This window comes from Gopherus flavomarginatus, chromosome 9 (assembly GCF_025201925.1).
Source record: "Gopherus flavomarginatus isolate rGopFla2 chromosome 9, rGopFla2.mat.asm, whole genome shotgun sequence".
NCBI classification, from domain to species: domain Eukaryota; kingdom Metazoa; phylum Chordata; order Testudines; family Testudinidae; genus Gopherus; species Gopherus flavomarginatus.
In genome coordinates, this window is record NC_066625.1 from 53,881,594 (window position 1) to 53,903,754 (window position 22,161).

The following is a 22,161-nucleotide window of genomic DNA, read 5'->3' on the forward strand; positions in this document are numbered from 1 at the left end:
GCATTAAAAATCTGGGAATCTTATCTTTTCAGTGGTACAGCCCTTGCAGTACTGTAAGACCTGAGATCTTAAATGATCTCTGGGTTATCTTCTTGTCTGTTATTTCTCCACCAGTTCAATTCCAGCTTGAATGTGGAAACTGTTATCTAGGGAACAGATAGCACTAGAAACTGGTGGTTTATATCATCTGAAAGCAGCTGGGATTCATAGCTTTCAAGTGGTATTAAATTCCAATCTCCAACTCGAGTGGTCACAAGATACCAGCTGCCAAAATGATGCCAGCTTTGAAGTGGGAGTTGGCGAAACAAGATGGCAGCCAGAAGGATGTGATTTTAAAAGTAGAATTGTCCCCCTTTATTTGTCACTCCCCAGATCTGCTCTCTGTGTGGACTCAGAATCCCCCTTTGCTGACTTGAGTGACGAATGACGTTGGTGCCGAGTGTAGAGCGAACACAGCAGCAGGAGGGGGAGCTGGATTCTATTCTGGCTCCAGAATTCTCTTCTGTTGCAGAATTTTGGATTCTGTTGCATCGGCTGCAACATTGTTCACTAAATGCCAGTTGTAGAATCTGGGTCCTTGGCGACGCATGAGCCTGGAAGATGCCAGCCTGACCCAAGCTGAGTGTGTGGGGCTGGCACTCAGAAGGAACTGAGCTGTTTGGTTAGAGAAAACAGCCCTCGACTCACAAAAGGGCATTATCACAGTCGCTCATCAGCATGTAATGAAGCTTAAATCAATTAAAGTAATGCCCAGGTTTCCGGCACTCAGTATCGTCCTCTCTCTGTGCTTCAGAGCCCCAGCTGGAAAACGAAGATAATGCTTTTCTCCCTCTGTGCATCTGTGGTGTCTGTGTGCACTGTGAGCTCTTTGGGCAGGGACTATCTCTTGTGCTGTGTTTATATAGTGCCTCACACCGTCACATCTGGAGCTGTTAATCGAGCTGCTGCCAACAGACCAATAAATACATGTAACAATGGTGACCTGGTAGGAATCAGTACATGTGGTTTTAGGCCAGTGAACTTTTCCAGTGACTGGTTGTGAGTTGAAAAGAAACGTGATCTCTGGGGTTTTAGAAAATTTAATACATTAAATATTAATTAGACTGACTTCTTAGGTGAAGATCCGTGGTCAAGGTATGAAAAGGGCCCTGTCCCACTCTTGCTTAGGTATCAAAGAAACTGTGATAAGCCTAGACTTGTGAAACTGAATTCAACCAGGCTTTGTGCTTCCTCTTGGGATGGAGAACTGGCCTGGGTGACTGCAGCCCAAAGCATTGAATTGAAAGCCCTGTTTTAATACTTACCTGAGCCCATCCTGACCTTTAATGTGTTTGTCCTCGCAACATCCCCGTGGGGTAGGGCCATTGAGCAGATGGGGAACTGACGGATAGAGACTAAGAGGTTTTCCCAAGGTCACACAAGAAGTCTGTGGCAGAGCAGTGACTTGAACCTGGGTCTCCTAGGCTTCTGTTCTGACCACTGAACCATCATTCCCCTCTCTCTCTTCCACTTGGTGTTGGAATGAATGAGCATCTGACCAGAACAATAGGGTGTTTCAAGTTTTCTGTTCTTTCCTCTGGTGGCTGGTAGCGAACTCCAGCCGCACCTCTGTAGAGATGGTGCTCGGCGAAGCTTGTGGAATCCCACTTCTCACCAAGGGTGCAGCGACTTACAGGATTCCTGTGTCTGGCTTTCGCCAGGATCTGTTCTTGCCAAGCCTCAGGCTTCCCAAAGGGGCTGATCTGTAACCAGGAACACCATTCTGAGCGCTATAAAACAAAGCATACGTCGGGGGAGAGTCCAGAAGCTGTCACTGCATTTCCAAAGCAAATGTCTCCTTTCTTTTTTTTAAGCCAAATGGCAACCCCATGCGGGCTGGCTTATGGCATCCCTGAATTGGGCCAGAAGGGGGAGTTTGGGACATGCAGGACAGAGATGTTAGTACAGCCGTACAGCCCTGATAGGCAGGCATGGTGAGAAAAGGAGCACAGGAAACTGACCTGATATTTTGTTAAGGCAGCACGGGTGTAGTGGTTAGAGCAGGAGGGACTAGTAGTCAGGCCTCCTGGGTTCTGTTCTTGGTTTTGTGAGGGAAGTGGGATCTAGTGGTAGAGTACCAGCAGGGTGGGAGATGGGATTTGGGAGTCAGGACTCCTGGGTTCTATCCTGCATTGGTCCAATGGATGAGACACTGGTCTGTTGCTCAGGAGACCAGGGCTCTGCCACTGACTGGAGTGGGCAGGCCACTTCCCCTTTCTACCTGTCTCTTCCTGTGTGTCCCTACGGTGCCTGGCACTGAGGGGTGCAGATCTCAGTCAGGGAGTCCCTAGGTACTGCTGCAACATGAACAATTGGCAATGGAATGGAAGGGGGTCACCTGACAGGTGCCATCTGTGGCTCTGTGAATTGGTGACCCCGGGGAGTGATCGCTTAGAACAGCACGTCCTCTGCAAATGCTGATGAAAAGCAAAACAGGCTGGCAACAAAGCTGCCATGAACTTAAGGTGGTTCTCAGCCCCACCCCCCAAGGCTGCCTGTGCCCTCCGTTTCCTTCATTCTAATAGAAACCTTCCGTATCCCAGGCTGACGACTCTCAACCAGCCCCCTGCTGCGCTGGGTGCCAGATCTGGAGCAGGGCATGCAGAGAAATGTTCTCTGTTCTGGTCTCCAGTTACACACCTGTTAGTAGCTGCCTATGCCTCTTGCCTGCACAGGTACCTGTGTCAGCTGAGCCCTTAGCTAGTGAGTAGCATTAGTGTGTGTGGTAAGCGTGTGTGCGAGCAGTTTCCTGATTGGAGCTACTGACAGTGCATGAGGGGCTATGCTTGGAGTCCAGCTCTGTTGATTGGCGTGTGATGTGGGCCAGGGGGTGTTGTGACCTAGTGGATTGTGTAAGAAACTGGGAGGTTCCGAGTTCTGATCCCGACTCTGCTGCTCATTCTGTGCCTCGGTTTCCCCTTGTGAACAATGGAGCTGATACTTCCTTGCCTCGCAGGAGCTGTGGGGCATGATTTGATGGCTGGATGATGCTTTAATGCTACATAAATGATAATCACTCAGCCACCTGCACACTCAGGAAGTAATGGAATTGGCAAACAGCATGAAGGCTTGTACTGGGGCCTAGATACTGCGCCAACACCCCCCACTCCTTGGACATAACTGAGGTGGGGGTTGGGGAGAAAGGTCCCCAGAACTGCCCTTCCCTGCTGTAATAACTTTCCCCGAGCAGGAACAGGGAGGAGAGGACACACAGTCAGTTTCTTCCCTGCTCCCTTGGAAGGAAGAGCCAGCCTTTTGCTTCTGAAGGATCCAGGCCCACATGGTGGCTGGTTGATGCTAATCAGCAGCACCAGTTGTATCACAGAGGACTGGCTATGTCTGGTAATTGCAGGGGTGTGTGTGTCCCCTTTGGGGCAGTGTTTCTCAATCTCTTTACCATTGTGGGCCACAATGCTACCTGTGCGGCCCTGAGCCTGTCACATGGGCCGCAGCTATGTGCTGATTGGGCCACAGATGGGCCGCAGGTTGAGAACCACTGCTCTGGGGGAACCCAGGGATCTGTTACTGCCAGGAAGCAGGAGATGGGACTGTGGGTACTGTGCTGCACTGGAAACAGTAGAACTAACTGCTGTTTACACCCAGCTACCTGCAAAATTACCTCTCAAGCTGCACCACTGGGGGCAACGTCCCCCAAAAGTTCCCCCAGCGGAGTTTTCCCATAGCAGCAACCTTGTTACTTTAAGGGATTGTCTACACTGCATTGTAAACCTGGGCTGAGACTCCGGTTTAAGCCCAACCCCACTTCCCACTGTCCGCACACAAACCTTTCTGACTTGGGTCTGCAAGCGCTCAGCACTTGGGTCCTAGGACCTGCCAGAGGGTGGGGGCCAAGCTCAAGACCTGCCCAAGCCCTGTCATTTTGCACTGTGGAAGCAGGTCAAGCTGCAAATCCGAGTTAGAAGGTCAGTGTAGTGCAATAGGGACGCATTAGCACGGCTGTGAGATCTGGGTCCAGCAATTGTAAATGCAGAGTGGATGCTCAAGCAGGGACTCGAGTGCCGTGGGTACCATGCAGCGTGGGTGTCCCCTCAGTGCACAAACTGGGAATGCCGATCGCCACCACCCGTAGAGGGGTGGGCTGTGAATTGGATTGTTGTCTCCTACAGAAGCGCTGAAGATATGGGCTTGGTGCAGAAATTACCAGGCAAGGTTCTCTGGCCTGTGCCGTGCAGAAAAGTGAGGATCGCAGTAATCCCTTTAGCCTTCATAACTATGGTTCGGTGACTAGCAACCTGTCAGCTGGAGGTGGCAGTTCATAGAGTGTTTGGATGATTTGGAATTTAATTGATGTATCTGTCTTGGTTAAATTTTTTTTTTTTTTTTTTTGCTACTTAAGCCCTCTTATGAGTGTGTAAGTGGTGTCCCCTTGCAGGGGGGTGGCCTTCCCCCTCCTGACCTGCCTTAAAGTGTGTTCTCTAGCCCTCTCCCAGTGCAGGGGAAGGGTACACGTGGATCAGTTTGTTTTGCCCAGCTTTGGGGGAGGAATCTCTCCGGGGGGTAGGGGGGCAGCTGTTCATCTCATTGGCCCAAGAGCTGAATGGGAAGTGGGTTAAAGCCGAACTGAGACCCCCCTAACTGTGTATGCTGGTCTTGGCTTCACCCCCACCCCCAGTGGATAGCCAGGGAGGTCGGGGACTGAAACCACGTCCCTTTTCCCCCAGACCTGCAGCAGCTCAAAGTGGATGAAGCCAAAATCCTCACTCAGGTTTGGATCCTCCCCCCACCAGATGGAGTTGCTGCCACAGAGCTGGGCTGAGACAGGCCATGCCACGCCCCTTCCCAGAGCTCTATCAGGCCAGCAATGGTCTGAAAGCTTGAGCCAGGGGACAGTGCTAATTCCCAGACGCGCTCCTCCCCCCCCTTACCTGGCTGAGACCTAGATCGGGGGGAGGGGCAGTGAAACCTGCGTGATCTCCACCCTGTCTGTCCCCCTGCAGCATCCCAGGGAGTGGGGAGAAACCCCCACCAGGTTGTTTGTGCTCCAGAGAAGGACCCGGTTTGTTTCACAGCTAGCACACAAGGGAGGCCTCTTCCCAGCAGCAGCAGCTCGCTTGGGTGCAAATTGAGTCTCTGTATTTCTGAATGGCACTCAGCAGCCTCATCCGCCTACCCCAACCACTTCCTGTTTGTTCTGTCAAATCACACTGGTGCCCTGGGGTCCTCACAGCATCAGAGCAGCACAGAGACGGGGGGCGGGAGGGCTTGGTGCTAGTGGTTGGCTTCCGAGACTTCAGCGGCTTCTGCCCTTGCTTCCCCTCAGTGTCACCGCAGTGGGAGAAGCTGGAAAATCCACTCACCTGCTCCCTGGCAGGGAGCAAGGTGCTTCCTGGCACATGTGGAGAAGAGGGAGGCAGGGCTTAAGCCATCCATTCCTACAGAACTTAACCAGCCCGTCTTGATCTTCGCCACGGTCAGAATCTGTCCTGATGCGGCCGTACCCTTCCAGCCAGAGGTAGAAGCATGTAATGGACATGCTTGGTCAGTTTCAGGGCTGCTGTCCCATCCCTGGGGGAAGCAGTGGAAGAATTGTGTCAGTTTCACTCTGCTGCAGCTCCTAGGTGCAGAGACAGGCCCTAGAGCTGTTCACACTGGGAAGGACTCATGAAACGAGGGCAGAGTAGCTATCCCCACAGAGCATGCAGGAGGCAGTGTCGGGGTAGGACAGCAGAAAGCTTCTATGCATACAGCAGTCAGGGCTATGGGTGTGAGATGGCTGGGGGAAGGGAGAGAGTACAAGGTGCTTCCTTCTAGTAACCCAGGAGCCAGAGAGTCAGGCCTTTGGATTCATCAGACGCCTGCTAGGCAGTGGCTGATCCAAACAAGGAGTTCCCCATACAGGGTGTGTAAACACCACCTTCCCAACAGCTGGAGGATGGGGACTGGCCGTCTCCGCCAGGGTGTTGCTCTGGAACCTCCCTGGGGACACCACTCCCACCTCGCCTCGGGGTAATAGGTATCTGGCAACATTTTTTGAGCCCTGCTTTGTGTGTTGAAGAATAAGATGGATATTCCTGGGGTGGGTGGGGGCCTCTGGAGCTGCCCGTAGGGCTGGGTGTGTGACATAGCTCATCACGATTGTTCTCAACACATCCTCTCTCATTCACTTCTCCAGGTCTCATGGTACCAAGTGACGTGTCCCTCCTGTGAGACTCGATCCCCAGACCCGCCTGAGACAATGTCGGGAATGCAGGTAACAGCCAGAGCCACTTGTGCTTTGGTAGGGGTCAGGGACAGGGAAAGGCCAGCGTTGCTTGAGGCCTGTGTGGGGTGGGAGGAGAGACAAGCGAAGGCTGGAGCCCTGTTTTGGCTGGCGGGGCCATGTCTGGGGGTCAGGTGCAGGCCACTCCTTTCTGCAGCGCTCACTGGTTTCTGGGAAGCCAGTGTAAATCACTTGGCACCAGTATGCCTGCACACCCCAAGGGCACTAGCACAGTGTGTTCTGTTCTCCCAGCCTCAGGAGCCGAAGGGTTAAATCAGGACTTGTCCCTTCCCCTTTGTGCCCTCCATCCTGGGAATCAGCCATGGTACCTCCCCTGGCCCTGAAAGGCTTTGCTAATGAAACCTCCCAGCCAGTAGCCTAGGGCCCCTGGGAGTTCTCAAGGCAAGCGATGTGGCCAGGGCCAGCCCACAGCTAAGGGCGACTGCATGTATTAACCAGCACGTATACCCAGCCCATAACCCCCGCCCCTCCGCTAGCATGTCTTGCACACTCACAGGGCCAGGGTCCCACCTTTTCACCCCGAGGCCGTATCCGAGGTTTGGGAGCAGCATACGGTCAGCGGCTGAGGCCTTGTTTGTCTGTCCCTCTGGCAGGCCATTTGGCCATCCGGTACGGAATGTATCGCCAAGTATAACTTCCATGGCACCGCTGAGCAGGACCTCCCGTTCAGCAAAGGGGACGTGCTCACCATCGTCGCTGTCACCAAGGTAACCCACCCCACCCTTCGTCTCGGGGTTGCTGGCAAGTCACTGCCTTCCCTGGGGTGACCCCGAAGGCAGCTGGAAGGATTGCATCTCTGCAGCCCATCTTGGAGTGCCCTCACGGCTCTAGTTCTCCGCTTGCGGTCCAGGGAGGAAGGGTGGAACCCCCCGCTTCCCCTCCCCCCGCCCCGGTCAGTCAGCCAGAGGAGGGGTGTGGGCTGCTGGACAGAAAGTTTTGGGAACCCAAATATTAGGAGGAGGGGGAAGGGGAGAGATTAAATCTTCCTCTTAGAAAGTGATCCACGGATTGAAAAACTGGGAGACCCCCTTGCTGGCTCGGGGGTCACAGGGGGGCCCACTGCAGAGAGATGAGATGCCACCAGTGCCCACTAGGGTACACTCATTATGCGGGAGCCTTGCCTGGATTCTCTCCCACAGAGGAGCAGAAGGGACAGGAAACCCAACTGCCTTTTTAATTAACGTGATCGTTATTTAAACCTCTCCAAAATGTAAGTTGCTCAGGCGGGTCCCAGGGAGACAGTCACGTGAGTTTAAAGCAAGACTCTGCCAGGAGTGACTCTGTCAGGTGGCAGCATCGCCCGTGCACACAGATGCCCTGCGTTTGCTTCAAGAGCGGGCCGGGGCGTAGTGTTTAGACCCACCACAGGCAGGGCGTGTGGGGGTCTGTGAACTGAAGAGTGACACCCGGAGACCAGGGGTTGGTCTGCAGTTAATGGCAGTCAGATGGTAAATCTGATGGGGCCTGTTTCATGAGGGAAGGTGGGGCTGACCAGTGCCTGCTGCCCCCCGGCTGGGCTTCTATAGTCAATGATGGAGCTATGGCCTGGCCAGCATGTCCCTTGCAGGCAGACGTCAGGTCTACGCTAAAAAGTTAGGTCAACCGAGCGGCGTCACTCAAGGGTGTGAAAAATCCACGCCCTGAACAACATAGTGAAGCCGACCTAACCCCCGGTGCAGGCAGCGCTAGGTCGAGGGAAGAACTCTTCCACTGGCCTAGCTGCTGCCTCTCAGGGAGGTGGCTTACGTCCCGCTCCGTCGGCGTAGGCTGTGTCTACACTGAAGAGCAGCCACGCCGCTGTCTCGTTTCCCAAGCTCAGAGCTCTAGGCTGGTGGGATGGCAGTCTGGCCATGAGCTAGATCATGCAGTGAGCAGGCAACGCTGGGCCCAGCACCCAGGATGGGTGCTTTGTTGTGTAGGCCTGGGCCTTTTCTGGTTTTGTCTCATCAGCTAAACAGGGTTGGGCTGGGTGACTGCTCGGGTGGGGGACCTCCAGGAAAACCAGAAGTGCTGCAGGCAGTGACGCAGGCTTTCAGTCGGAGCGGAGGTGCTTCTCTTCCTGCGTCAGTGGGAGACCAGTGCCTTGAAGTGCTAAGAGGTGCAGGGGCTATTAACAGTGCCTTGCTGCAGATGGGATGAAAAGCTGACGCACTAAATGCTGCAGCTCATTTGAGGTGCCAGAACGTTTCTTTTCTTTCTGTTTTGCAAAAGGACGGGCTTCTTAACCCTGTTGTCTTGATCAGATTCCAGGCCTGGGGATTACATTCTGCAAATGTAAATGATCCCTTAATTGGACTCTTGTCGTCTTCAGTGCCCAAGCTAAAGCGTTGTGTAGCGTTACTGTGCGCTATTAAACAACTGCCTTGTGACACCTCAGAGGTGGCTGCATGCATAATATATCTTTAGGTTTCCCCAAGACGAAAGGCTCTGTGTAGATGTAAGTCTCTCTATGGCAGTGCATTGCTCAGTGGGATGGAGGGGAGAGCATTGTGGGTGGCAGAGGCACACATAGGGGCTTGGCTCACTTCTGCTTTCCCTTCCCAGGATCCCAACTGGTACAAAGCCAAAAACAAGGTGGGCCGTGAGGGGATCATCCCTGCCAACTATGTTCAGAAGCGAGAAGGAGTGAAAGCCGGAACCAAACTCAGTCTGATGCCGTGAGTATCCAGAGGAAGGAATAAGATCCATCTTACCAATTGCCACCCAGATCCTATGTTGCTTGTTGTGGCCATGGGCAGCAGGATGGTGGATCTGGAGCAAGGCTGGACTGATGATTTGAAGTGCTGCCTAACACAGGGCTTGAAAAACTTACTGAAGGCCTGCAAACCAGAGAGCCAAAGCTGCCCTATCAGAGAGAGAGCCAGTAAAGAGATACAACAGCATCAGTACCTGGGTTCATGGCTTTCCCAGCAGCAGAGGGAAACTGACCTGGTTTCTGTCAGTTTCACTGCTGAGGCTCTGAATAACAGCACAGAAACTGATCAGAATCTTGTTAACTTTGTTCTGTGGCTGCTTCCAAGAGTTATGAGCATCTACAGAGGCACTGGAGCTATGTGTCTGCAGACTATGGAAGACAAATGCAGCATAGGGTCACATTTAAAAGGGTTTTTTTTGCAGCTATAAAGGCTTCTCACTGACCAGAAGAGAGAAGGCTTGTGGTATTTTTGAGCCTTTCTCCCCCTAATGCCCAAAGTATGTGGAGAAAAATGCCCCTGTGATGCTGCCCTTCATGCCTGCTACATCCCATTTCATGGGTCACCAGTCCAGTGGCCTCATCCTAGGCTTGCTTAACCCATAGCTGCCAAATTCAAGTGCAACCTTGTGTGGGACTTGCACCTAGCAGTGTTCCTTTGGGTGCATGGAGGCCGTGGGCAGGTGGATTATACTCTCATTCACCAGTAGAGGGTGCTCAGGCCAGTTAGCAAGAACAATTAATGATGGCTTAAATCCAGAAGATATGATGCAGTTTAGATGTAATGGTGACAGTGCCCGCAGCAAATGGCTGTCGCAGACCAGCTCACGCTGGGTGCAGCAGGCAGTGTGAGAAACAGGGCAGAGGAAATCCTGGGGGGTGGAGTGAGGGAAAGTGTCTTGTATAAGGGAAGGGTCAGCAGTGAAAGCTGAAGCCAGGAGAGCTGCACATGCTCTGGTGACTCCGTTTCTGCACTTCCTGGTGCTTACACCTGTTGAGGCTGTGTCGGTCTCAGAAGTGTGTGTGTGTGTTTTTTCATTTTCGTTTTCGTGTTCCGGGGTGTATTTCCTGGTTAATTTGGTTAACCCTTCAGTCACTGGGGCTCTGGGCACAGCAGGACTTGTGTGTGGCCTGGCCGATTGTTACAAGAGGCTCTGATTGTAAGGGCTGCAGGTGTTGTGGGTGGCCGATGCCTCCTGATCGGGAGCACCTCACCCAGAGGGAAATGCACGTGGAGTTGGAACGTCTGTTTGGGGTGCCTGGGTCTCCTGCTCCTAGTGCCCTGCAGACACGTGTCTCAGCCAGAAATGCTGACCTCTCCTCCCGTCGGAGCGCTGTGAAGTAAGATCCATGTCCCACAGCTGGGGTCACTTTTCAGCAGCTGGTCCCGCCATCCTAGGCAGATACGAGCCTCTGGAGATGGAGGAAGCACTCACAGGCCTGGGACGTGTGGGGCTTTAGAGAGCACTAGATGAGTGCAGATGAGCAGACCCTGAGCCCATGTGGCTTACAATTCTCTAATGGTGTTTTGCCCCCTCAATCTGTGCTCATCTCATGCAATCTGGGTGCCAGCAGTCTCTCTGCCTCTGAGTGCTTCTCAACTCTGTGCTAGCACCCTAAGGCCTTTGTTGGGCTCCATGCATCTGTTTGCTTCCTTGCCTGGGAGCCTGTGCATGCTCTGGCCCCTGGTAGGAACTTGCACTGCCAGCGAGCTAGCTCCCTTTCCTACTCTCTCAGAGGATTTCCTGGGTGCGCACCTTTCTTATCATCTCCTGCCTTGTGCCTGGCTTGCTCATTCTGCCCACCTCAGCACCTCCTGTCCTGCAGCGAAGGCTCGGTGTTGGTGGTTGAACTGGTCTGAGGCCTTACAGGAAGATGCACGTTCCTGATCATGTGTGATGGGCACAATCAGTCGTGTTCACACGGGCAGCACCAAGGGTGGGACGTGGCCAAAGCGGATGGGGACAGGGCCATTTCCCTGCGTGCCCAGGAAGCTGTTTCTGTTCTCTAACAGCTGTGCTATCGCCCTCCTGCATTCCTCTTAAAGACCCTCCTCCTTCAGCCCCAGCTCCTCCCCAAGGCTTGAGTGATTCTCACACTGGCAGTATCCCCTGAACAGTTCCCCCTTGGACAATGGCTTCTGACTGGGACTGGGACATCAGGAGGGCTGGGGGTCAGAACCGAGGGGCACTGGCAGAGTTGTGGGGGCACCGGGCTGGGATAGCCAGGGCCGGCTCCAGGGTTTTTTCTGACCCAAGTGATCGGCAGCAATTCGCTGCTTTCTTCTTCGGTGGCATTTCGTTCGCAGGTCCTTCCCTCCGAGAGGGACCGAGGGACCCACTGCCAAATTGCCATGGAAGAGCCCCACCTGCCACCCCTTCCCCTTCGTTGCCCCAAGCACCTGCTTGCTGAACTGGTGCCTGGAGCTGGCCCTGGGGATAGCAGAGGGACTGCAGATCGGGATTGAGGGGCAATGGAAGAGCTGTGAAGGTGCCGGGCTCGGATAGCAGGGGGGCTGCAGGTCAGGATTGAGGGGCACGGTAGAGCTGTGGGGGTGCCGGGCTGGGATCACAGGGGGGCTGCAGGTTGGGATTGAGGGGCACTGGCAGAGCTGTGTGTAAGAACCCTTGTCTTCGCTGTGCCCAGGTTTGTGTCCCTCACACACTGGGGTAGCGAATTTACCCCTTTGCTCTCTCTCCCCCTACCCCAGCTGGTTCCATGGGAAGATCACACGGGAGCAGGCAGAGCGGCTGCTATACCCCCCGGAGACGGGCCTCTTCCTGGTGCGGGAGAGCACCAACTACCCGGGCGACTACACCCTGTGCGTGAGCTGCGAGGGGAAGGTGGAGCATTACCGCATCATCTACTCCTCCAGCAAGCTCAGCATCGACGAGGAGGTCTACTTCGAGAACCTCATGCAGCTGGTGGAGGTGAGCTGTGGGGAAGGGGCTCCCCAAAAGCTTGGTCTGGCCAGGTCTCCCAGCCCTCTATGGAAATGGCCCACAGCCTTAAACTCCCAGCACCTGCTCCATGCAGCCACCATCACAAGTCACCCACTTAGCAACACTGAGTTTGCATAAAGATTTGCATTCCAAATCCTTTGTTCTCCAGGCACCCTGCTCTGTCCCCCCAGCACATGGTGATCTCTGTCTCACACACACCCAGCGCCCTGTGCTGGCAGGACTCTGCAGAGAGGATCACAGAGACTCAACTCCTCTCTTTCAGCCCTAGAGAGGACATCTGCCAATCAGGGTGATGGTGTATCAGGAGGGCAGTGGGTTGTGGGGAGGTTCCCACTGCACCGGCCTTGGTGGCAAACGCAGGCCACCAGTTTCTCCAGCGCTGGGCCAGATACCTCCCAGCTGCACTCAAGTAGCTGTGCCTTCCCCTCCTCCTGCCGAGGAGCCCAGCTTCCCTCCCACTCACACAGCGCTCGGCGCAGGCTGCGGTTAGCCGGGCTCAGCCTGGCTCTGCCCTGATAATGATTCAGGCAAACCTGCTGAGCACTTCCTGCCTCTCAGGACCACGCCCCCCAGCCTGGGCAGGAAGAGGCTCCTCGCTGTGTGATAGAATCCAAAAGTTTTGTGCCTCTCTCGGGAGCTGAGCACGCTGGGGCAGTGGGCTGGCTCCAAGGGGGTGGGGAGCCCACCAGCGGGTGGAGTAGCCCCGGGAGATTTGCATTGGTTCCTCTCTTGAGCACGGCTCGGGAGCGTAGGGGGATTCCGGCACATCTCCCAGGGTGATGGGAAAGTCCCTAGCATCATGGCTGGGAGGTGGACATGGTCCTGGTGCCCTGTGCACCCTGATCTTTCACCAGGGCCAGCTCCAGGATGTTTGCTGCCCGAAGCAGCAAAAAGAGAAGGAGGAAAAAAAACAAAAACGGTGATTGCGATCTGCAGCTCTACCGCCAACTCTTCAGTCTTCAGCGGCAATTCGGCGGCTGGTCCTTTGCTGTGAGGGACCCACCGCTGAATTGCCGCTGAAGACCTGGACGTGCCGCCCCTCACCGTTGGCCGCCCCAAGCTGCTGCTTGCTGGGCTGGTGCCTGGAGCCGGCCCTGTCTTTCACAGCCAGGAACAACTCCATGCCCTCCAGATCAGAATGGGCATGGCAGGATCTGAGGTCACCAGGGCTCCACTGGGCTCACGAAGGCCAGCGCTTAGCACCAACCGGGGTGAAGGGACATGAGCTGGTTGGGTGCCACCCATATGTGATCTTCCGTCCAGCTGGTTAGCTCTGGGGTGGGGGCTGGGCTCTTCTGGCATCAGTGCAGAATGCCCATTGGAACTCCCTGGAGCACAGATGGCCCTGGGGGGCGGAGAGGAGAGAATGTGGCCGTCTCCTGGCTGGAGCAGATCCCGCAGATCAGCCTCGCCTAGGATCCTTGCTGTAGCCAGTGCCTGGTGCTGCGAAGGAAGGAGGCAGCTCTGGGCTGGGTGCACGTGGGGAGCAAGGGGTCGTCTGCCCAGCGTGTGTCCCCAATTCACCCTTGTTTCCAGGGCTCAGACAGGAGCCTGCAAGACAAGCTGCTCTGCACGCCCTTGTGCTAAGGCCGGCTGGTCTCTTCTTGTCCTCGTGCTACTCCCTGGTGGGCAGACTGTGCCACTGCACCGTTTAATCAACACTCTGGAACCCACATTTTTTCCTCCGGTATCTCAGCCAATTCCTCCCCCTCCCAGTCCCTGGAAGTGTGATGCCTCATGTGTGCTGCATGCTGCAAATGCTTGGCCAGGCCACAGAAACCAGCCCAGCTGTTCAGCACAGGCCAGTCTGGCTGAAATAGCCAAAGGAAACGCAGGTCCTAAATGAGGAGCCATTAGCATGAATGTTGGGGGAAGGGGTGGAATATCTATACTGGAGGGCTGCGAATCAGGACTGGGGGGCGTTGGCAGAGCTGGGGCTGCGGATCAGGACTGGGGGGCGTTGGCAGAGCTGGGGCTGCGGATCAGAACTGGGAGGGGGTGGGGGGCTGTGGGTCAGGACTGGGGGGTGTTTGCAGGGCAGGGGCTGTGGATCAGGACTGGGGGGGCGTGGGCAGAGCTGGGGCTGCGGATCAGAACTGGGGAGGCGTGGGGGGCTGCGGGTCAGGACTGGGGGGTGTTCGCAGGTTGGGGGCTGCGGGTCAGGACAAGGGGGTGTTGGCAGGGCAGGGGCTGCGGAGCAGGACTGGGGGCGTGGGCAGGGCAGGGGCTGCGGAGCAGGACTGGGGGCGTGGGCAGGGCAGGGGCTGCGGAGCAGGACTTGGGGGGCGTGGGCAGGGCAGGGGCTGCGGAGCAGGACTTGGGGGGCGTGGGCAGGGCAGGGGCTGCGGAGCAGGACTTGGGGGGCGTGGGCAGGGCAGGGGCTGCGGAGCAGGACTTGGGGGGCGTGGGCAGGGCAGGGGCTGCGGAGCAGGACTTGGGGGGCATTGGCAGGGCAGGGGCTGTGGATCAGGACTGGGGGAGGCGTTGGCAGGACAGGGGCTGCGGATCATGACTGGAGGGCATGGGCAGGGCAGGGCATGGGCTGCGGATCAGGACTGGGGGGTGTTGGCAGGGCAGGGCAGGGGCTGCGGATCAGGACTGGGGGCGTTGGCAGGGCGGAGGCTGCAGATCAGGACTGGGGGGCGTTGGCAGGGCAGGGGAGAGGCTGCGGATCAGGACTGGGGGACGTTGGCAGGGCAGGGGAGAGGCTGTGGATCAGGACTGGGGGACGTTGGCAGGGCAGGGGAGAGGCTGCGGATCAGGACTGGGGGACGTTGGCAGGGCAGGGGAGAGACTGGGGGACGTTGGCAGGGCAAGGCAGGGGCTGCAGATTAGGACTGGGGGACGTTGGCAGGGCAAGGCAGGGGCTCCGGATCAGGATGAGGGGGCATTGGCAGGGCAGGGGCTGCGGATCAGGACTGAGGGGTGTTAGGAGAGCTGGGGGTTGGGACCAGACTCCGGGGGTCTGTCAGTCTGGTTTTTAGAGCTAGGAGATGGATCAGGCATTTGCCCCATGGCACTCTCTGCCAGACCCCCCAGTATTGCTCCTTTGCCTTTGTGAATACTAAAAATCACCTGTGGGGGGAACATCAGACAAATCCTGTGGTAGCAGAGCTGGGTTAAATGGGAGCTCCCTCAGTGAGCTCCTGCAGCCCGGCACTGCTGCCCTGGCCAGTGGGGGAAGGGAACCCAGGTGGTTTCCCTTGGGAAATCAGTCTTCCTGGGCCAGCCCATCCTTTTATGTAGGAAGGGAATTGGAGATCTCACTGGCTCATTTGGCCTCCCCACATCCTCCCCATGTTGGACTCTCCCCTGGAGCCGCAGACCTGCCCTGGGGTATCCACTCCCCTCAGCCCTGCATGGGGATAGCAGGAGCTGGACCTTGCAATGAACTGTGCATCAGGTGGGGTGAAGGTGTCTGGGATCACACAGCCAGTCGGTGGCAGAGCCGGAATCAGAGCCTAGGTCTCCTAAGCGAGGTCTGGCTGGGTGGGGGTCTCACCTCCTGCCTTCTCCTCCCGGCAGCATTACACCACGGACGCCGACGGGCTCTGCACACGCCTCATCAAACCCAAACTCATGGAGGGGACGATAGCCGCTCAGGACGAGTTCTCCAGAAGTGAGTGCATCCCTGAACGTGGCGCAGCACCGTCAGCAGCTCCCCCTTCCCCCAAATCCATCCCAGCTGGTCTCTTTGCCTGCTCACCTCTCCCTTCCCCTTCCAGGCGGCTGGGCCCTCAACATGAAGGACCTGAAGCTTCTGCAGACTATCGGCAAAGGGGAGTTTGGAGGTCAGTCCAAAGGCTCAGGCCTTGTGCTCTGCCATTGGGGGTGGGGAGGGGAACTGGGTGCTGAGCCCAACCACTCTCCCTCCCCTAGAGGAAGGATCCAGTCTCATGCCATTCTAGCTCTGGGCTCCCTCCGGCTTCTTCCCCACCCTGAGGGGGTGATGCTCTTGGGGGGCAGCAGGAATCCAGTCGGTGTCCAGCTGCTGCCTGGCTCTGGTTGCAGTGACCCCGTTGCTCGTTACCGGCACCTCCAGCTGAGGCTCCCGAAGCTCTTTGGGGCCGTGATGAGTTCAGTGTCTTGGCCCACCAGTGCAGCAGGCTGGCTTAGCTCTTATACCCATGTCACCCCGAGGTCAGAGGCTGCTCTTGTCCCCATGTTACGAGTTGGAGGAGAGTGAGATGCAGAGGGGGACTTGGCTGAGGTCGCATATTTGGGATTAGAACTCGGGACTTCTTAATCTGAGCCTGAATCCCAAACTGATTCTCCCCCAGCGAGTAAATCTGCAAGGGCTGGGCTGGGCGGGGGGCAGTCTGGGGGGTTCCCCATGGAGGGAGGAGGAGACGCCGATGTTCTTAGGCACCTTCAGTCCGTGTCTCCTCCTCTCAGATGTGCTGCTGGGCGATTACCGTGGCAACAAGGTCGCTGTGAAGTGCATTAAACACGATGCCACCGCGCAGGCCTTTCTGGCGGAGGCCTCAGTGATGACGTGAGTGTCACAAGGGGCTGGGAGGTCGTGCGCTCCCGGAGGAGAGAGAGAGAAAATGTCCCCCCGGATGGGAGAGCAGGGCAGGGGACAGGGAGCCCTCATCTGGTGGTGACAGGAGATGGAAGCGGGGTTCGGGGGCATGTGGCGAGCAGGCCTAGGGCAGTGGAGTGAGGTGGCTCTGCGGGAGGGAGAGCCCTCTGGTGTGATTGGGGTTTGGGTGGATGGCGCGTGGTAATGGCAAGCCACCCAGAGCCAGCTCTGTGTCTGCAGCGATGTCCCTGTGCCCTGGGGGGTGGGCACTGGCTGGGGCCAGCGCAGATCTGCCCGCTGCTGTCTGGCTCTAAGCTAGTGCCCCGTGGCTTTGCAGGCAGCTCCGACACAGCAACCTGGTACAGCTGCTGGGGGTGATCGTGGAGGAGAAGAGTGGCCTCTACATCGTCACTGAATACATGGCAAAGGTGAGGCCCTGCAGCCGGGGGAGCCAGCCGGTCCCTGGGAGCCTGTGTGAGGTCTGGCAGCAGGGATCAAACAGGCTCCATGCTAAATACAACAGCCCCCCTCCCTGGCACTGAGAGCAGAACTCGCCTGCTGAGCACCAGCAGACCCAGCCGTCCCTGCTCCCACCTCCCAACCTGCCCCCAGAAGTTTGCCAGTGCACGTGGGAAGCAGCTCAGCCAATAGAAAGCTGCCCAGGCTTGGATTCCTCCTTCCCTTTAGCTGCCCCTTCACTCGACCCTGGCACGTGCCCGCATCTGCAGCACCCCACCAAGCTGCTTCCCAGGCGCCCTACAACAGCCACGGTAACGCCTGCCCGCCTGCCGAGCGCATCCATGAGTCGCTGACGCCCCAGGATGCGTCTATGTCTGGCACTGGGAAAGATGTTTGAGGGACTCCTGCCAAATCCCGGGCACCTCCTGGTGCATTATGGGTCCTGTGAATGGAGACGGTAGCCCCCCTGCAGTGGGAGGTTGGGACCCGCTGGAGCGCTGGCTGCAGTCGTCTCTCCACAGGTGCTTGGGGGTGGGGCCTGGTGTTACTAGTGCTTGGGCACAAACAGGAAGCCCCGCACGGGCACCTACTGGGGGCAGGTTTGGGAAGGTCCCCACTGAGCATTGCCCCACAGCGGCTTAGATAGACCAGGGGCAATACAGGGAGGCGGCAGGACGCCTTCATCCCAGGGGGCGCTCAGCTGGGAGGCCTTAGCTTGGGACAGGCACCATGGGCAATTGCCTGTTTGACATGGCACCTGCAGTCAGCGCCACCGGTGCTTTGTGGGGATTGGTCTGTTACTGACTGAGAGAAGAGCCACCTGCTCCCCCAGCACCGCCGAGGAGTCTCCCATCCTCCTTCAGATCCAACCGGGCTCTGCTCCACTTGGGCAGGGCGCCAGGGGGCTGTCGAGGCAGCATCAGGGGTTAGAAGGTGGGCTCTGATGGTCCTGTCTCGCGCTCTCACCAGGGAAGCCTAGTCGATTACCTGCGATCCCGAGGGAGGTCTGTGCTGGGGGGCGACTGCCTGCTGAAGTTCTGCTTGTAAGTACGCAGCTGGGCCTCCATGACCCAGGTACCTGAGCGCATGGTAGGGTAGCCAGGGGTTCTCACTGACGATCTGCCCCCGCTTGCCCCTGAGTCTCTGATGATGGTAATGCTCTGTGCTTCTCCTCACACCTCCCCTGCGAGGATTTCAAAGCGCTTTACAGATGTTATGGGCTGAGCCTCCCAGCCCACCTCCTGTGGAGGGTGATGGGGCAGCTCAGGCAAACAGGAGTTAGGTGACCCGCAGCCACGCGAAGAATCCAGTAGCAGCGCCAGGAATCCTGACCAGCCCTCCTGACTCTGCCCTGTGAGGATCTAGCTCTTGTGCGTGAATGGCACTTTCTTGCACAGCAGATCTGCCCCCTGGGCATCCTGGAGCCTGATTTCTGTCCTGCAATATCCTCCACCTGGCCCCACAGAGTCAGTACAGCCTCATTCTGTCCCATCTCCTCCATCAGCAGGGTAGCTTGTGACATTGCAGTCGCGTTCCAGGTCTGCCTTTCCACCGCTAGCCCAGTCCTGCCCAGGGCTTGCTGCTCCTTGGTAGTGTCTTCCCCTGGCACCAGCTGGCTAAGTATTTCGCAAGCAGCCTGATGAGTTTCTGGTGCTGTAGAGTGACTCACTGGCAGACCCATGGGTGGAGAGGTGGGGCTTACAACGAACGGGAGGATTGTGCCACGTGGGGATGGTTGATTTGACTCTGGTGTACATTCCCCCCTAGGTCACAGGTTCATATCCAGCCAGTGACTTAGTTGTTATGATTGGATGTCTGGTCAGTGGCTTTTGGGAAATGAGTGATGTGGGCCTCAGGCCAGTTCTAGAAGGTACCAAACTGCCACGGTCATTGGCATGAACTGGCTTCCTTGGAGGCTGTGGATTGAATGATCGGTGGGGAGCCCCTCCGGCCTCACCAGCAGGGGTGGGACACCCTCAGTCTGTAACAGCTGTGGATAAACAGCCAGCAATTAGCCCCGAGCCCCGCTGGGTGCATAAGCGTGACACGCTCTTCCCCACCCCCTAGAGATGTCTGTGAAGCCATGGAGTATCTGGAAGCCAACAACTTTGTCCACCGGGACCTGGCGGCGAGGAACGTGCTGGTCTCGGAGGACAACATCGCCAAAGTCAGCGACTTTGGGCTGACAAAGGAGGCATCGTCCACTCAGGACACGGGGAAGCTGCCGGTGAAATGGACGGCGCCGGAAGCACTTAGAGAAAAGGTGAGTGGGGGACGGGGCAGGCTCCCCAGCTCCCCGCCTCCAAGCGCTGCCCCAGTGATGAAGTGCCAATGGTCCTGTGCTCTGTATATAAGTGGCTAGATTCTGCCTTCCATAGTGACTAGGAGAGCTAGTCACCTGCCTTGCCCAGGGGCTTACTCCTTTTTGGGTGTCCCCGGCTGGGAAGATGCATCTTCCCCTTGCAGGGCCAGACAGGCTTGTGCAAGACAGGATTATTCTGCCCCTTCGCAGCTCAGAGGACATGGGGGCAGGGGTCCATGGAAGGAAATATTCCTCCTTGTTATGGATGCTGCTGCCCAGGAGGGAGATGGGGGCTCAGTCTCTTAATCCCCCTCCTCTGTGGATTTGAGGACACTTCTCCAGCATTTGCAGGAGGCCCCAGGCTGCTTGAAGAGCTGCGATGGGAATATAAATCACCACTGCTGGCTGCAATAAAGGCAGTTAGCTGAAAGCCAGGGTGGGGCCTGGATTCTCCTCTCCTCCCAGCGGAGGACACTCTCTCCAGTGTGTGCAGGCGGGCAGTGCAGCACTGAATCAACCGGGGAGGGTTGACACCCTCCCTGTTTTGGTCGTGGGTCCTCCCCTCCCACCCCCTGGCTGCCCAGCCGCTCCACGCCCCATGCCATCCCCCTGACCCCTTTGCGGCCGACTCTCTCCCCTGCAGAAATTCTCCACCAAGTCGGACGTGTGGAGCTTCGGGATCCTCCTCTGGGAAATCTACTCCTTCGGGCGAGTGCCTTATCCGAGAATTGTAAGTGAGGCAACGCCCTGGGGGGCAGCTGCCAGCTCCCTCCCTCCCTCCCTTCCCCCAACCCCACTGCTTGAGCCCACTTGGGCCTGATCTTGGTTTGGGGGCGGGCGGAGGGGAGGCTCTGGGTTTTTCCACATGCTGCTCGCCGGAGCAGCCCAGTGTCTGTCCCTGTGGAAGTGCAGGAGTCGAGAGGCCAAGGTATCTACCCCACAAGCATGTTTTCCTGTAGACTAGCTTGCCAAGGTGTAGTTCCCCCACCCCGGGCTGTTACTGGCTGGCCAAGGTGTGTCTGAAGGAGGGCAAAGGGGTTGGCTCGATACGCAGCTTCGGGGAGTTGGTTTCCTAGGCGTGGCCAGCTGGGCTCGGCTCCGAGGTCCATCCAGTGCAGCATCCCATCTCTGCCGCTGCTGCAGAGGAAGGCCTAAGAACCCCCAGGAGGAGATGGGCCCCAACCGGCCCCCCACAGAGGTGCATCCGGAGCTCTAGTCAGGTTGCCTTTAGGGGCTGAAGCAGGGAGGGTTAATCTCCCTAGGAGCCGAGGGAGAAGCCGACTGATGGGCTGGAAGTGTTAGCCGGCAAAGGCGGAGGAGGACGACTGGCTAAGAGAGTTGATCTGAGGGCTAAGCCAGGAGGGGCCTGACCCCTCTGTCTGCGCTGGTGAGACTCAAAGGGGGGAGGAGGTGAAAGCGTGTGAGCTCCCAGGGCAGGGAACGTGGCCTGTGCCCAGCACTAGTGCTTGGGGGCCTGATCCTGGTAGGTAGGGGCCCCGGGGGCTACCGCAGTACGACTGAGGGGCCAGGGGCTTAAGGAGTCGTCTTCCCAGCCTCCCTCTCCCTCGCAGCCTCTGAAGGACGTCGTTCCCCGCGTGGAGAAGGGGTACAAGATGGACGCCCCCGACGGCTGCCCCCAGGTCGTCTACGAGGTGATGAAAAACTGCTGGACCCTGGACCCCATCATCCGGCCTTCCTTCCACCAACTACGGGAACAGCTAGAGCATATCAAAGGCAACGAGCTCTACCTGTGAGATGGGGGGGGCGGGGCTTCCTCAAGACACCGCCCCTTCTCCCTTTGGTCCTGCCCCACCCCCCTGCTCAGGTAGCGGGGGTGGGGGAGGGGCCAGAAGGGGAGGGGAGAAGGACTGAGCGAGCTGCTGGACCTGCTCCACCCATGGAACTATCCTAGAGAGACATATTGGACTTGTGCATATCCCTGCCCTGGGTCTGCCTCCCCCTCCCCGGGTCCCTTAGGCTGGGCTGGCTGGAGATGCAGGAGTGAGATGGATTGATCAAGGCTGCCCCGACCACCTTGTCCCTGTAGAAACCAAACTGGGAAGGGAATCCTACTATTTTAGCAGCATGTTGTTACCCCCACACTCTCTCCCTGCCCCCAACCACCGATCCTTCCCCACAGAGTTTCTCTTCCTTGATTTCTCCCTGGGATCACATCTCTGTTTCTCCAGCTCACAGGATCGCGACAGCAGGGGACAGGGTGGGGACGACTGAGGAGGGAAGCCGGGGCGGGGAAGGGGGGAGAGGATAAATGGGGGGTGCCCTACTGCTGCGGGTATTTCCTGCTCCTCACACGAGTCCTGCGATTGCTTAAGAACTTCCGAGTCAGTTGTTTTCTCTGGGTTTTTTTCAGTTATTTTTTATTATTTCAAATGGAAACGGGCCAGCCAAGTGCTGGGGTTTTACTAAAGTACGAATCTCTTATTTTTTAATGTAATTGAAAAAAAAATTTAAAAAAAGGTTTAAAAAAGAAAGAGAGAAATGGACCCACCCGAAAGGAAGGAAAATCCCAAATCTGCTAACTGACCGGGTGAAATAACTGAGACTCCAAGGGCAATTGTTGAATTGTTTCGCTTTAACTTGTTGCAGTGTTTTGCATGCCGTCTCCAGAGGCCTTTTCCAGTCCTGTCCAGTGCTTTATTCTCATGTAATGCTGCCAACTGTGAGATTAAACTGTAATAAAACCATTCCATATGGACACACACCTCCATGCTTCCCCGGGTGTCTTTCTCTGCCTCCTCACTAGGGGTGCACCTCAGCCACAGAGAGAAGGGCGCTGCACTGCCCAATGTCGACAGTGAGTCATGATGGGGATGTGTCCCGCGTCTGGTGTTTTACCACCTGCAGGGCCCAACTGCCATCTGCATGGCTTGTCCAATCCGTTCCTGTAATGAACACCCAGGATTATGAAAACCTGCCTCT

The 22,161-nt window shown here is 56.9% G+C and overlaps 1 protein-coding gene across 4 annotated transcripts in view; it reads left to right on the forward strand.

The window, feature by feature from the left end:
- The window catches only part of CSK (C-terminal Src kinase), a 64,527-nt gene extending 42,584 nt beyond the window's left edge, over positions 1-21,943 (forward strand). For 2 of the 4 annotated variants that reach the window (XM_050966801.1, XM_050966799.1), the window contains exons 2-14: positions 5,321-5,470; positions 6,173-6,250; positions 6,874-6,987; positions 8,825-8,937; positions 11,683-11,902; positions 15,461-15,554; positions 15,661-15,726; positions 16,331-16,430; positions 16,798-16,888; positions 17,889-17,962; positions 18,987-19,182; positions 19,865-19,951; positions 20,793-21,943. In XM_050966801.1, coding sequence (XP_050822758.1) covers positions 6,236-6,250; positions 6,874-6,987; positions 8,825-8,937; positions 11,683-11,902; positions 15,461-15,554; positions 15,661-15,726; positions 16,331-16,430; positions 16,798-16,888; positions 17,889-17,962; positions 18,987-19,182; positions 19,865-19,951; positions 20,793-20,975 — 1,353 coding nt within the window. In that variant the 5' untranslated portion in view covers positions 5,321-5,470; positions 6,173-6,235 and the 3' untranslated portion in view covers positions 20,976-21,943. Of the gene's footprint in view, positions 1-5,320; positions 5,513-6,172; positions 6,251-6,873; positions 6,988-8,824; positions 8,938-11,682; positions 11,903-15,460; positions 15,555-15,660; positions 15,727-16,330; positions 16,431-16,797; positions 16,889-17,888; positions 17,963-18,986; positions 19,183-19,864; positions 19,952-20,792 lie in introns of all 4 variants that reach the window. The other 2 variants (XM_050966798.1, XM_050966800.1) reach the window with 2 other exon arrangements.
- Positions 21,944-22,161: the final 218 nt, after the last annotated feature.